Raw genomic sequence first — 12,501 nt, forward strand, 5'->3', positions numbered from 1 at the left:
GTTGAGATTCACACACAGTGGGTGTTTACTTCTATTTCAGTCGAAGGTGATAACTCTGCAAAGAGCAAACTGAAGGGCAGGATGTCAAGCTTTGAGAAATGTCCCCTTGCTCATTTGTTCCAGCTTAAGCATTTACACACCCACACGCGCTCACACACACACACACGAGCGCAGTCTCTCCAAAACACCCGATCCGACTAGGAGCATTCCTAAACGTGCAGTTCTGTAAATGGCTGGGATAGTTGAGAGATCCCTGACGTGCTTGGCACCTTGTACAGATTTGCAGTTGACAAAATTGATGTATTAGCGGTTAGACCATTTGTGACCCCATTTCTAAATGGAGGGCCATAAAACCTCACCACAGCCCCCACAGGTGTCCCAGGCCTCTGGGGTCTGTTGTGTTACGTAGGTCAGCCCTGGAGCATCCAAGGCACTGAGAGCAGTTCGAGCTGCTGGCCAGAGCAGAGGCAGGGCAGACAGATTGACGAACCGACCGAGGAGTGTAGGGGTGTAGTGGCAGAGTGGGGGTTCTCAGTAAGCAACAAATCAGTCCAATGGATAGGACCCATTATATTTCCAATCTGTGGGGAGAGGGGAGAGTAAATGCTATAGTGTGTGTACAAGAGAATGGAGAAGAGAGAGGGAGAAAAAGAGAGCGAGGAATGACTGGGCTGATCCGGGGTGTTTGAGCTGAGCCAGTTGAGGCTGTTGCTGGACGGCCGCACGAATGGACAGAGGGACGTGTGTGGATGTCATCTGGCCATCAGTCAGGCAGACAGATCAAGCTCCAGGGAGGCCCATCAGGGGGTTCAGCAGTAATCCACAAAACAGCTGTGTGGAAAAGGGCCTTGGCATACTCTTATGGCCTGTCACCATCCCCTGACCTCCACAACATCAACAGTCTGGAGAGTCCCCTAACTTCTAAAACTTTCTTTGAAACAACTTTCTACTCCCCTAGCTTCTAAAACAGCCAATCCACTCCCCTGTCTTTCTAAATGGACTGAAAAACATCCTGCCCAGTCTCCTGTCTTCAATAACTGACTCTAAAACAGCTTTTCAGTCCCCTAGCTTCTAAAGCTGTCTTTAAAACAGCCTCCCCAGTCTCCTGTCTTCAATAACTGACTCTAAAACAGCTTTTCAGTCCCCTAGCTTCTAAAGCTGTCTTTAAAACAGCCTCCCCAGTCTCCTGTCTTCAATAACTGACTCTAAAACATCCTCTCTAGTCCCTTGTCTTCGAAAACTCACTCTAAATCATCCTCCCCAGTCTCCTGTCTTCAATAACTGACTCTAAAACATCCTCTCTAGTCCCTTGTCTTCGAAAAATCACCTCTAAATCATCCTCCCCAGTCTCCTGTCTTCTAAATTTGCCTTCAGAACAGACTCTCCAGTCTCCTAGCTTCTAAAACTGACTCAGAAACAGCTTTTCTGTTCCTTAGCTAGATCATCTTAATAAGCCCCTGTTTCCTAAAATAGCATGAAATCCCCCTCAGAACATACATCTTAGCAGAGAAATATGGAACAAGACCTAGTCAAATAAAACAAGTAACATGTTACTCTTGCATAATACCTGATGCAATTTTGTCTGTCTTTTCAGTCTGTTTTCTGGCACTATACCTCGAGTCACGTCCATCAGTCTGGGAGGTTTTATCTTCCTGGGTGCTTATGAGAAGGTCCGACGCACCCTGCTATAAAGACCCTGGCCTGGGGATGAAGGCAGGTGTGCTGTGCTGACCCAGCCTGAACTGGCCCCGAGGAGAGACACCTGGTGTGAGTCATCCCTGATCGCATTACCCAGAGGTCTGCAGATTGAGTTTAACTGCGTGAATTCCATTTTAACAGCAAGGATCGCATATCTCTGAGCCGAGTATCTTCACTGTGACCATGTGAGTGGAAATGGTATTAAAAGCCATATTTTTATACAATGTCACCACTTTCTCCAGTTCATTGTCTGAAGCTGGGTAGTTAAATGGTGGAATAATCACCTCACAGTAGTTTGTCCGTCCAAGGTTACTGCTCTCCGTTATTCAGTATGGAAACACGGTGAACAAAACCACCTGCAGCAAAGAGCCACCAGAAAGCCTATTAGAGAAGAAGCATCATGAGCTCATCCACCTGCATCCACCTGTCATCTCAGTGCTAGATGGGACCTAGGGCCTGTGTTTCTGCTGGATTAAACACTCATTTACTACAGGATTTGTCACAACTGTCGCCACATTAATGCAGATGGATGGACAATGTACTTTAGCCAACTTCCATCAAAGGGATAGTATTAAAACATGTACAATTTAATGGACCGGTTTTTCCTAGTATTAAAAACAGGATATCCTGAATAGATTAACCTTTTACTCTAATGCATTGGTGAACATCGAGTGTTGAGCAAGCATCAAAATGTTTCTTGGAATATAAAATTGGTTTTCCAAAAACACTTGTCAATAACTCCCATTGTGTCCTTCAGATGTCAGTTGAGGGGGAAGGTAAAGACCATTAAAGCCTGGGAGAGCAATGTTACACAGGTGGGTTTACCAGAGGGCTAAGTCCTGTCCTGGAGGCTGTCAGGTAACTGACATACATCCGTCCAGCCACTGTCCCTCATTCAATATGGACTTGCGGACATTCGCCAAGCCTATAATTTACAATTAAAACCTGGCTTTAGAGATGAACCTCCAATGTATTTGCATAGAGACAGAAGCAACATGAATGAGTTCGATACCTTTGACAAACCTGCTAATTCAAGTAGTCTATATCATTTTGCTTTGCCTGGCCCCCTTATAAATTTGAGACGACATTGAACCACAAAGGCAAGGAAAAACACACTCCACAAAATGTGATTTTATTAGACACTTTAATGTTTAAACTTTGACATTGGTACAATGGATTCAGTTGACTGAAATAAATTACTGCATGTCACCCCCGTGGGATGATATGAAAACTGACTGACCATCTAGAATTCCTGTTCTCTAAAGAATATGCTAAAATGGCAAACAATTTGAGCCTTTGATACCGCAAATAGCAAGTGTTTACAGAAAAAAATATAGCATACATTGGAAAATGTAATTCTGTTTAATCTGACATTCAGTGTATCCAGGCCTAAAGATGGGGCATTTTTCCTGGGTTTGGCAACAGTACATTTCACAAGTTTCCCAGCAGTAAGCAGTTTTATAAAATGAAGAGATTGTTTGTACCAGTCAAAAGTTCCTGAATGATTAAACAGGTTGTACTAGTACCATTATGATGAGGATGTGTGGTGCTATGACAAAGGCTAAATACTGGCCATTCCCTGTGTGAACAGTGTGACAACAGTCTCAAAATGCCTCCTGGTGAGTTCCTCATTCCCTTTACAGCATGGCAGGTTCATGTTATAGCTGAACATATTGGGATGGGGGTGGGGGACTAATGATTTTAAAAGTTGGACCAACATTCATGACAAATGTGAATTCAAAGGATCTGGGCATTTAGTTGGACAAAATAAAATAAATGGGATCTGAGGCACCGTGGAGAACGTAGTCCCTAAACCAAAGCCAACTGAAGTGGTGGTCAGTACCTTGACATTCCATCGCTATGTCAGAAATGTGGCACGTTTCCTGACTCAGAACTCTTACATTCCTATTAGGTATGAGTAGTACAAAAGTGCTTAAACATCCAAAACCTCATTTCATATCCCAAACCCCCCTTGTTCCATGTTGTACCCAAATCAAAGCCCTTCCTTCATAAAATACCAGTAAATATGAGTTATGGTTTAAGGCCATGATGGGCAGCGTTTGCATTTGTCAAACAACATTCCAAGTGCAATAAAGTGTTCCATGGTATGACAAAGTGTACCGATAGCTCTCACATATCTGCTATACTAAGAGTCCGGTTAGTGGTTTCTTTGATCATGCAATAAGGCACGGCAGTTGAAGCAGGTAGGTAGAGGCTGACAAGGCTTGTTAAAGACAACAAAAAATACCATCACTCCGTTCCTTGTCATGCACAGAATAATTTCAAATACTCTTTGTAAAAGTTATATAATATACATGAAAACTCTTATTTACAGTCAATTGTCCAATGGTATAGCTCTCTCTCTTTCACACATTACTCTACAATATTACCTACATTTGCATGCTTCAAATGCAAGTCACATTTAGGAGCTAAGATTGGTTGGCACCTCCCAGGAGAAGGTTTTCAGTATGTACATCTGATACGCTCAGACGGGACACCACCCACACAAGCGCCGCCTTAAACTCCAGACGCCCCTCCCTGCTCCTGCCTCGTTAGTCCAAACAGGGGACAGGATCAGATCTTGGCCTCTCTGTTTGAGGTAGCAGTTCCCAGTGCAAAGAACAAGTCAACTCAGGGCTAGTGAGTCTGGTAGTGTCAGGGTGGGGAGAGCCTGCTAGTCACTGGCTCTCCTGAGGGGGGTGCATGGCTCTGGAAGGCTCTGGGAGTATGTCCATTAGAGAGGAGAGTCTGTCTGAGCTCTGGCTCACAGTCTGTGTCCAGTGTGTATTGGCTTGTTACGGGGCAGAGTTTCACCGGCTTGTGGAAGGCCTCCTCTTGGGAAAGGGAGCACACTAACGTCGTCTGTCCCGTCCTGTTCACTGAGGTATCTGGGAGGGAAAACCGAGAGAGACGAGAACACACAATCAAGACCCCTATCTGTGCAGAGCTCAAGGCTATGGATTGCATCCATACGGCTAATTTGACATTATGTAGCAAGGATCGGATTCTGACCCCTAATTCCTCCCAGACAGTTCCTTGCCAAAATGTACAGCATCCCAGGACAAGACCCGACCTGCTCCCCTGTGAGTCAGGCAGCGACGGGAACTCAATGCGGCTTTTCATCAAATTCCCTTCACTGTGATTTGTCATGGCAGGCTGATCTACACAGCTACGGGCTCCATCCATAACATAATTTCTACCATTCCTCATCCTGTCCTCAACAGTGTGGAATAGAAAGAGCACTCTACCTTTTCTGTCGTCGTGGTTTCTCTGTGATGACAATACGTTGTGGTTGCTGGGAAACGCAGGTGGCTGGGCGTCCCTTCTAACTCCATTGGAGGTCCCGTTGCAGAGGGAGGCGGTGTAGGGTCCTGTGTCCACCCCTAAGGGTATGCTGTAGTCCATGTGGTGGAGGTGTTGTTGGTACTCCAGGCCTACAGGTCCCAGTCCCTGGGGAAGGTAGTCTGAGTCTGACTTGGAGTAGCTATTCCCATTCTCCATACACTCTGTACACACTACAGCCTCACCGTAACCTAGACCAGACAAGAGAGAACGTCATTATTACCACGCCCACCCTTTTCCACAGTTTCATGAATTTAGAGGCGATGTAAAGAAAACATTCACTGATCAGTCATGTGTGAGTATTGGAGGTTCATATGGAAATCAAACTGAACACACTACCTGTGTTGTCTGTGTGCGTGTTGGGCAGAGGTCCACCACCAGCCTCCACACGGACACACACATCCTGGCGCTCCGAGAGGGTCCCCTGGGAGGACAGGTAGCTGGGGACGTCCAGGGGCACATTGGTCTCATCTGGGAGGGGAGAGAAACCATCACCATCAGCACAAACTACGGTCACCAACGCAACACATGGATGGTGAACAGCCATTCCCTGTGACGAGTAGAACTACATGAGCTCCCTCTCACCCGTGTTGGTGACGCTGCACTCCTCGCTCTTCTTGCGCGTCTGGTAGATGATGCACACCCACACCAGAGAGGTCACCACGATGCTAGTCACCACAGCAATGACTATGATGCCCACCGTGACGGTGCTGGGGCCGGGCGTAGCGGCGCAGGCGGAGTGGCGGACACTCAGCTGGCTGTGGGCACGCTCCGTGCCCAGCCTGTTGGACATGACGCACGTGTACCTCCCAGCGTCCTCTACGGCGGCGCTGCCGATGACCAGCAGCTGGTTGCCGGGGGTGAAGTGGTGTCGGTCAGAGGGGCGGAAGGGCTGGTCGTTCCTCAGCCAGGTGATTTTGGGTAGGGGACTGCCTAGCGCCTTACACTGCAGGACTACAGTCTCCCCCACCACCACACTACGGTCCTCCAGCTCCTGGGCCAGGTGGGGTGTCTCTGTAGACAGGAGGGGTCACAGGTCAAAGTGTAGTCTTCCCACCAGAGCAGACTGGTCAATCCCAACTCTACTCAACACTTCATATCAAACTACACAATGACAACGGGTGATGGTCCATTATGCTTTGTTCAACACAGAGTGATATAGAACATCATGATCTCACTCGATCTACTCCACCTCTTCAGACTGGGCCTCAGCTGTGACTTTTCTTTCCACATGCATGACTAAACATACAAAGCCACTCCTGAGGGCTGTTGCTACCTCGTGTCCCTGGGAGGAGTTGTTCTGGACTAAAAGCACTACATTAGGTAGAGCAGACCAAGCCCTTACACATCCACAGTACTTGACAATATGTGATCTCATCAAATTCACATAGCTGTAGACCAAGCCCTTACACGTCCAATAGAAGCCCCTCTAGAAGAATGGAGGCCTGCAGTCTCCCTCCCACCCTGAGGAGGGGTGAGAACGGTTAACAAAAACCCCTCTGTGAAGTCCCTCTATCCTTCCCTCCCCCATCTGACCCCTACCCTGACCTCTGACTTCAAGGAAGGCCACAGCTGCCAGAAGCATTTCATTCTAGGACCAAGGCTCACCAGTTCACAGCTGGCTTTAGAGCAGTTTACTAAGTGTTCATTTTTAGACTTAGTGTCTATATTATGGTCATGTGAAGGTAAGCCATGAATCCTCAAACATTGAGGGCTGTGTGTTAGTTAGGTGGCATTATGTAGGAAGCGTTATGTAGGAGGTATGCAGGAATGCTAACTGGCCAGATTAATGTGATGTATGTACAGGGCAGGGGAGACTGGTGGGAGGCGCTCTAGAAATAATAATAATAGTGAACTCACACCCCCCCCACTAGCTCTGACTTTACTGATATCTACTGTATTGAGGAAAAATGTACTTACTATGACTGTGATGTGATTGTACCACCTAGCTATCTTAAAACTAATGCACTAACTGTAAGTCCCACCTAGCCATCTTAAAACGAATGCACTAACTGTAAGTCCCACCTAGCCATCTTAAAACTAATGCACTAACTGTAAGTCCCACCGAGCCATCTTAAAACTAATGCACTAACTTGTAAGTCCCACCGAGCCATCTTAAAACTAATGCACTAACTGTAAGTCCCACCTAGCCATCTTAAAACTAATGCACTAACTGTAAGTCCCACCTAGCTATCTTAAAACTAATGCACTAACTGTAAGTCACTCTGGATAAGAGCATCTTCTAAATGACTAAACATTTAAATGTATGGGAGGCTGAGCTCATTGTAATGGCTGGAACGGAGTCGAACATGTAGTTTCCATGTTTGATACTGTTCTATATACTATACTAGCCCAGCCACTACAATGAGCCCAGCCACTACAATGAGCTCAGCCACTACAATGAGCCCAGCCACTACAATGAGCCCAGCCACTACAATGAGCCCAGCCACTACAATGAGCCCAGCCACTACAATGAGCTCAGCCACTACAATGAGCCCAGCCACTACAATGAGCCCAGCCACTACAATGAGCCCAGCCACTACAATGAGCCCAGCCACTACAATGAGCCCAGCCACTACAATGAGCCCAGCCACTACAATGAGCCCAGCCACTACAATGAGCCCAGCCACTACAATGAGCCCAGCCACTACAATGAGCCCAGCCACTACAATGAGCCCAGCCACTACAATGAGCCCAGCCACTACAATGAGCCCAGCCACTACAATGAGCTCAGCTTCCCATACATTTACATTTGAGTCTTCCTATAGCTCCTCCCACCAGCCTCCTCTACTAGAAGGGCGTGGGGCGAGGCTGCCGGTGGGCGTGGGGCGAGGCTGCCGTTGGGCTTGGGGCGAGGCTGCCGGTGGGCTTGGGGCGAGGCTGCCGGTGGGCTTGGGGCGAGGCTGCCGGTGGGCTTGGGGCGAGGCTGCCGGTGGGCTTGGGGCGAGGCTGCCGGTGGGCTTGGGGCGAGGCTGCCGGTGGGCTTGGGGCGAGGCTGCCGGTGGGCGTGGGAATAGGCTGCCGGTGGGCGTGGGAATAGGCTGCCGGTGGGCGTGGGGCGAGGCTGCCGGTGGGCGTGGGGCGAGGCTGCCGGTGGGCGTGGGGCGAGGCTGCCGGTGGGCGTGGGGCGAGGCTGCCGGTGGGCGTGGGAATAGGCTGCCGGTGGGCGTGGGGCGAGGCTGCCGGTGGGCGTGGGAATAGGCTGCCGGTGGGCGTGGGAATAGGCTGCCGGTGGGCGTGGGAATAGGCTGCGGGTGGGCGTGGGAATAGGCTGCCGGTGGGCGTGGGGCGAGGCTGCCGGTGGACGTGGGGCGAGGCTGCCGGTGGACGTGGGGCGAGGCTGCCGGTGGACGTGGGAATAGGCTACCGGTGGGCGTGGGAATAGGCTGCCGGTGGGCGTGGGAATAGGCTGCCGGTGGACGTGGGGCGAGGCTGCCGGTGGACGTGGGGCGAGGCTGCCGGTGGACGTGGGGCGAGGCTGCCGGTGGACGTGGGGCGAGGCTGCCGGTGGGCGTGGGAATAGGCTGCCGGTGGGCGTGGGAATAGGCTGCCGGTGGGCGTGGGAATAGGCTGCCGGTGGGCGTGGGAATAGGCTGCCGGTGGGCGTGGGAATAGGCTGCCGGTGGGCGTGGGAATAGGCTGCCGGTGGGCGTGGGAATAGGCTGCCGGTGGGCGTGGGAATAGGCTGCCGGTGGGCGTGGGAATAGGCTGCCGGTGGGCGTGGGAATAGGCTGCCGGTGGGCGTGGGAATAGGCTGCCGGTGGGCGTGGGAATAGGCTGCCGGTGGACGTGGGGCGAGGCTGCCGGTGGACGTGGGGCGAGGCTGCCGGTGGACGTGGGGCGAGGCTGCCGGTGGGCGTGGGAATAGGCTGCCGGTGGGCGTGGGAATAGGCTGCCGGTGGGCGTGGGAATAGGCTGCCGGTGGGCGTGGGGCGAGGCTGCCAGTAGTAATAGGGGGAAAAAATCTATACAGTTACATATCGCAATATTATTTTGATACTTTGACTTCAAGTATATATATATTTTTTTTGCTAGGTAGCATTAGTCAGCTGTACCTGTGCCAAAAATACAGGATCCTGTTCTCCATCTTTTTAAAATAGTGAGCCAGCATGTTGTCAGCACTTTTATTTCCATGACTAATCAACACTCATTTTCTCATGCCCCCTCTGCAGCAGAGAGCAATTTGTTTGGAACGTCATATAGAATCGTGAGAATCGTAATACATATCGTATCGGCACCTAAGTATGGTGATAATGTCGTATTGTGATTTCCCTGGCATTTCTCAGCCCTAGTGACCAGCAGTCAGTCTTACCCAGCACGGTGAGGGTGGCGTTGGCAGACACGGTGCCCGCTGTGTTTTTGGCGGTGCAGCTGTACACGCCCATGTCCTCCGGCTTGACGTCCATGATGAAGAACACGTCATCATCCGGCATCACATGCATCCGCCGCTCGCGGGCCGCCGGGAAGTCCGTGCCCCCATCCTTCTGCCAGGCAATCTGGGGGGTGGGGTGCCCCTCAGCAGCACACTCAAGCTTGGCAGTGGTGCCCGTACGGATGGTGTTGTCTCCAGGGGTCTTCACAAACGTAGGCAAGACTGTGGGAAAGGAAGATATGACACACTGGGTTAGCCACAACAGAGAAGTACAGAGGTTAACACAAGAGTCTCTGTTTTAGGGAGAGGGTTTGATTTGGGTGGGCAGGGCAGCCAATCACTCAGCATCTGTTGGCCAAACTGACAGGGCGTGTAATAGATGGGCACTGTCAGCTCCACAATGCACCTAAATCAATTTGTTCCAAATTCCACCCAGAGACTCACACACAGAGACATGCAGAGAGACTCACACACACAGAGACATGCAGAGAGAGACACACACACAGAGACATGCAGAGAGAGACTCACACACACAGAGACATGCAGAGAGAGACACACACACAGAGACATGCAGAGAGAGACACACACACAGAGACATGCAGAGAGAGACACACACACAGAGACATGCAGAGAGAGACACACACACAGAGACATGCAGAGAGAGACACACACACAGAGACATGCAGAGAGAGACACACACACAGAGACATGCAGAGAGAGAGACATGCAGAGACTCACACACACACAGAGACATGCAGAGAGACTCACACAGAGAGAGAGACTCACACAGAGACATGCAGAGAGAGAGACACACACACACAGAGACATGCAGAGAGACTCACACACACACACAGAGACTCACACAGACAGAGAGACTCACACAGAGACATGCAGAGAGAGACACATACAGAGACATGCAGAGAGAGAGACACACACACAGAGACACACACACAGAGACATGCAGAGAGACAGAGAGACACACACACACACACACAGACATGCAGAGAGACAAAGAGACTCACACACAGACATGCAGAGAGACAAAGAGACACACACACACACACACACAGACATGCAGAGAGACAAAGAGACTTTGCTCAAGCTAAGAATTACCACTAGAATAACACGAGTTTAACTGGGCAAAATATCTACTGAATCAGCATATTACAGAGAGAAAAGGATCTCACCACATGCAAACACACACACTCTCATACTGGGAGACCCTTAACCCTTCAGGACCTGGCGGCGTACCGTTGACAGTGAGGCGGGCCTGGGTAGAGTAGGAGGAGCCAAAGTGGTTGGTGATGATACACTGGTATCGGCCCTCGTGGGTGAAGGTCACATGACGCAGGTGCAAAATGGTGGTGTACTCCATCACCCCCCCGTGGTGAGCGCGCAGGTGGGCGAGGTTCTCCACCTCTGCATGGCGGAGCAGCTCCTGGTCTTTGCGCCAGGCGAAGGTCATAGGTGAGCTGCTGCTGCTGGCCGCCGTGCACGTGAAGCGCACGTCACTACCCAGAACCGTCACTGTGGTCTCTGGCTGCACTGTGATCTGGGGCTTAGGCAGGTCATCTACAGGAAGAGAGAGATGGAGGGACGACAATAAACTTACATAAGCATTATTCTTTGTAACCAAATGTTTTCTCAGTGACAGGAGATATGTATACTATACATACAAACAAACAAACAAACAAGGATTAGCACATCACAGATCAAACAGACAGTGAACCTACATCAAAAAACTTGGAGAAAAAAAAAATCACACACACACACCATCTGGTCTTAGCTGCTGGCTGCACGGTCTGACAGAAAGCCCTAATACACACGATTTACTCACCACAGACAAAGCTCTCTGGCGGGGCCTGGAAGATGCTGGCACCCTTCAGGGTTTCAGGATGGGCACAGGTAGCCTCTACGCCCGTCTGTAGCCCCCGGGTCAACAGCCACTCAGGGAACCAGTGGAGCTGACAGTCACACAGGAACCTGTCACTCTGGATGAGCCTGTGGGGGGGGGGGGGGGGGGGGGGGGGGGCTGTTAGGACTGGACAGTTTGTCATTCTCCTTTAAAGACTTGCTTTGATCTGAAAGAATGAACTGCAGCAGTATTGTGTAGCCATATCATAACATTGTGAAGACAATCACAGTTTCCAGAGACTAAGTGTGAGGAATGTGTGTGTGTGTGTGTGTTTTCATCATTGCAGACTCACAGGTTCCTGAGGCTCCTCATCTTGCTGAAGGCCTCTGGCTGAATAGAGCGGATGGCATTCTCTCCCAGATTCCTGTTGAGACATTAAACAGAGGGCCACCCATCAGCACTGACATAAATGGGACTCGGGAACACACACAGCGGTGTCACGGCCAGCAAGGGCTTACTTTAAGCAAGGTGGAAAGATTTAGGCGTTTAAGACCAATGTCACTTTTCAGCTTTTCAAAATCACTTTTTTCCCCTAACGGTCAGTCTGTGAAAGAGCTTATATAAATTAAATGTATTGTACCAAACTGACCATATGCTCAATCACTTTTCTCCCCTGCACCAGGGAAAAATACCAAAGTTGAAGCTGCCTCTAACGAGAGGGAAGCAGCTTGCCCCACAAACTGCCTGTCTTCTCCTTTAACAAAGACGCTATTTCATTTCTAACAGCCCTCTTAGGCAGCTACTTTTGGCAGCCGCACTTGGGGGCATGCAGTGCATTGTGGGATACTCACAGGTGCTCCAGGGCCTCCAGGCCTAAGAAGGCTTTCTTGGCCACCGACTTGATCTTGTTCCCAAACAGAGTTCTGCAATTTCCAAACATGAAGGGCGCCGATAAACGTGAGAGAAAGAGAGAGAGAAAGTGAAAGAGAGGAAGGGGTAAGGGAGGAGAAGAGGGGGAGAAATGCACAATTAGTGGGGTTGAATCTGATAAGACCAGAAGATTGAGGTATTGGAAATCCGAACTGTGTGGAGATTAGGAGGGTGAGGGACTTGGGGCCCTGGCTCTCCCGGCCCCGCTCTTCAAAGACCACTTTTATCTTTATTAGTATTTAATAGCGATGACAGGGTGGGGCTGAGCCAGGGAGAGGCACATGAAAAGCAGGTTGTCTCACTG

The 12,501-nt window shown here is 50.1% G+C and overlaps 2 protein-coding genes across 3 annotated transcripts in view; one reads left to right on the top strand and one right to left on the bottom strand.

The window, feature by feature from the left end:
- Positions 1–2,425, top strand: part of LOC139371218 (solute carrier family 25 member 26) — a 75,685-nt gene extending 73,260 nt beyond the window's left edge. The window contains exon 10 of the mRNA XM_071111421.1: positions 1,595–2,425. Coding sequence (XP_070967522.1) covers positions 1,595–1,691 — 97 coding nt within the window. The 3' untranslated portion in view covers positions 1,692–2,425. The remainder of the gene's footprint in view (positions 1–1,594) is intronic.
- Positions 2,426–2,814: 389 nt separating this feature from the next.
- The window catches only part of LOC139371216 (leucine-rich repeats and immunoglobulin-like domains protein 1), a 42,904-nt gene continuing 33,217 nt past the window's right edge, over positions 2,815–12,501 (bottom strand). For both annotated transcript variants that reach the window (XM_071111419.1, XM_071111420.1), the window contains exons 10-18: positions 12,119–12,190; positions 11,620–11,691; positions 11,250–11,413; positions 10,664–10,984; positions 9,353–9,634; positions 5,626–6,054; positions 5,380–5,511; positions 4,947–5,231; positions 2,815–4,586 (exon numbers count right to left, since the gene is read on the bottom strand). In XM_071111419.1, coding sequence (XP_070967520.1) covers positions 4,354–4,586; positions 4,947–5,231; positions 5,380–5,511; positions 5,626–6,054; positions 9,353–9,634; positions 10,664–10,984; positions 11,250–11,413; positions 11,620–11,691; positions 12,119–12,190 — 1,990 coding nt within the window. In that variant the 3' untranslated portion in view covers positions 2,815–4,353. The remainder of the gene's footprint in view (positions 4,587–4,946; positions 5,232–5,379; positions 5,512–5,625; positions 6,055–9,352; positions 9,635–10,663; positions 10,985–11,249; positions 11,414–11,619; positions 11,692–12,118; positions 12,191–12,501) is intronic.

The sequence above is a fragment of the Oncorhynchus clarkii genome, chromosome 17 (assembly GCF_045791955.1).
Source record: "Oncorhynchus clarkii lewisi isolate Uvic-CL-2024 chromosome 17, UVic_Ocla_1.0, whole genome shotgun sequence".
Classification (NCBI taxonomy): Eukaryota; Metazoa; Chordata; class Actinopteri; order Salmoniformes; family Salmonidae; genus Oncorhynchus; species Oncorhynchus clarkii.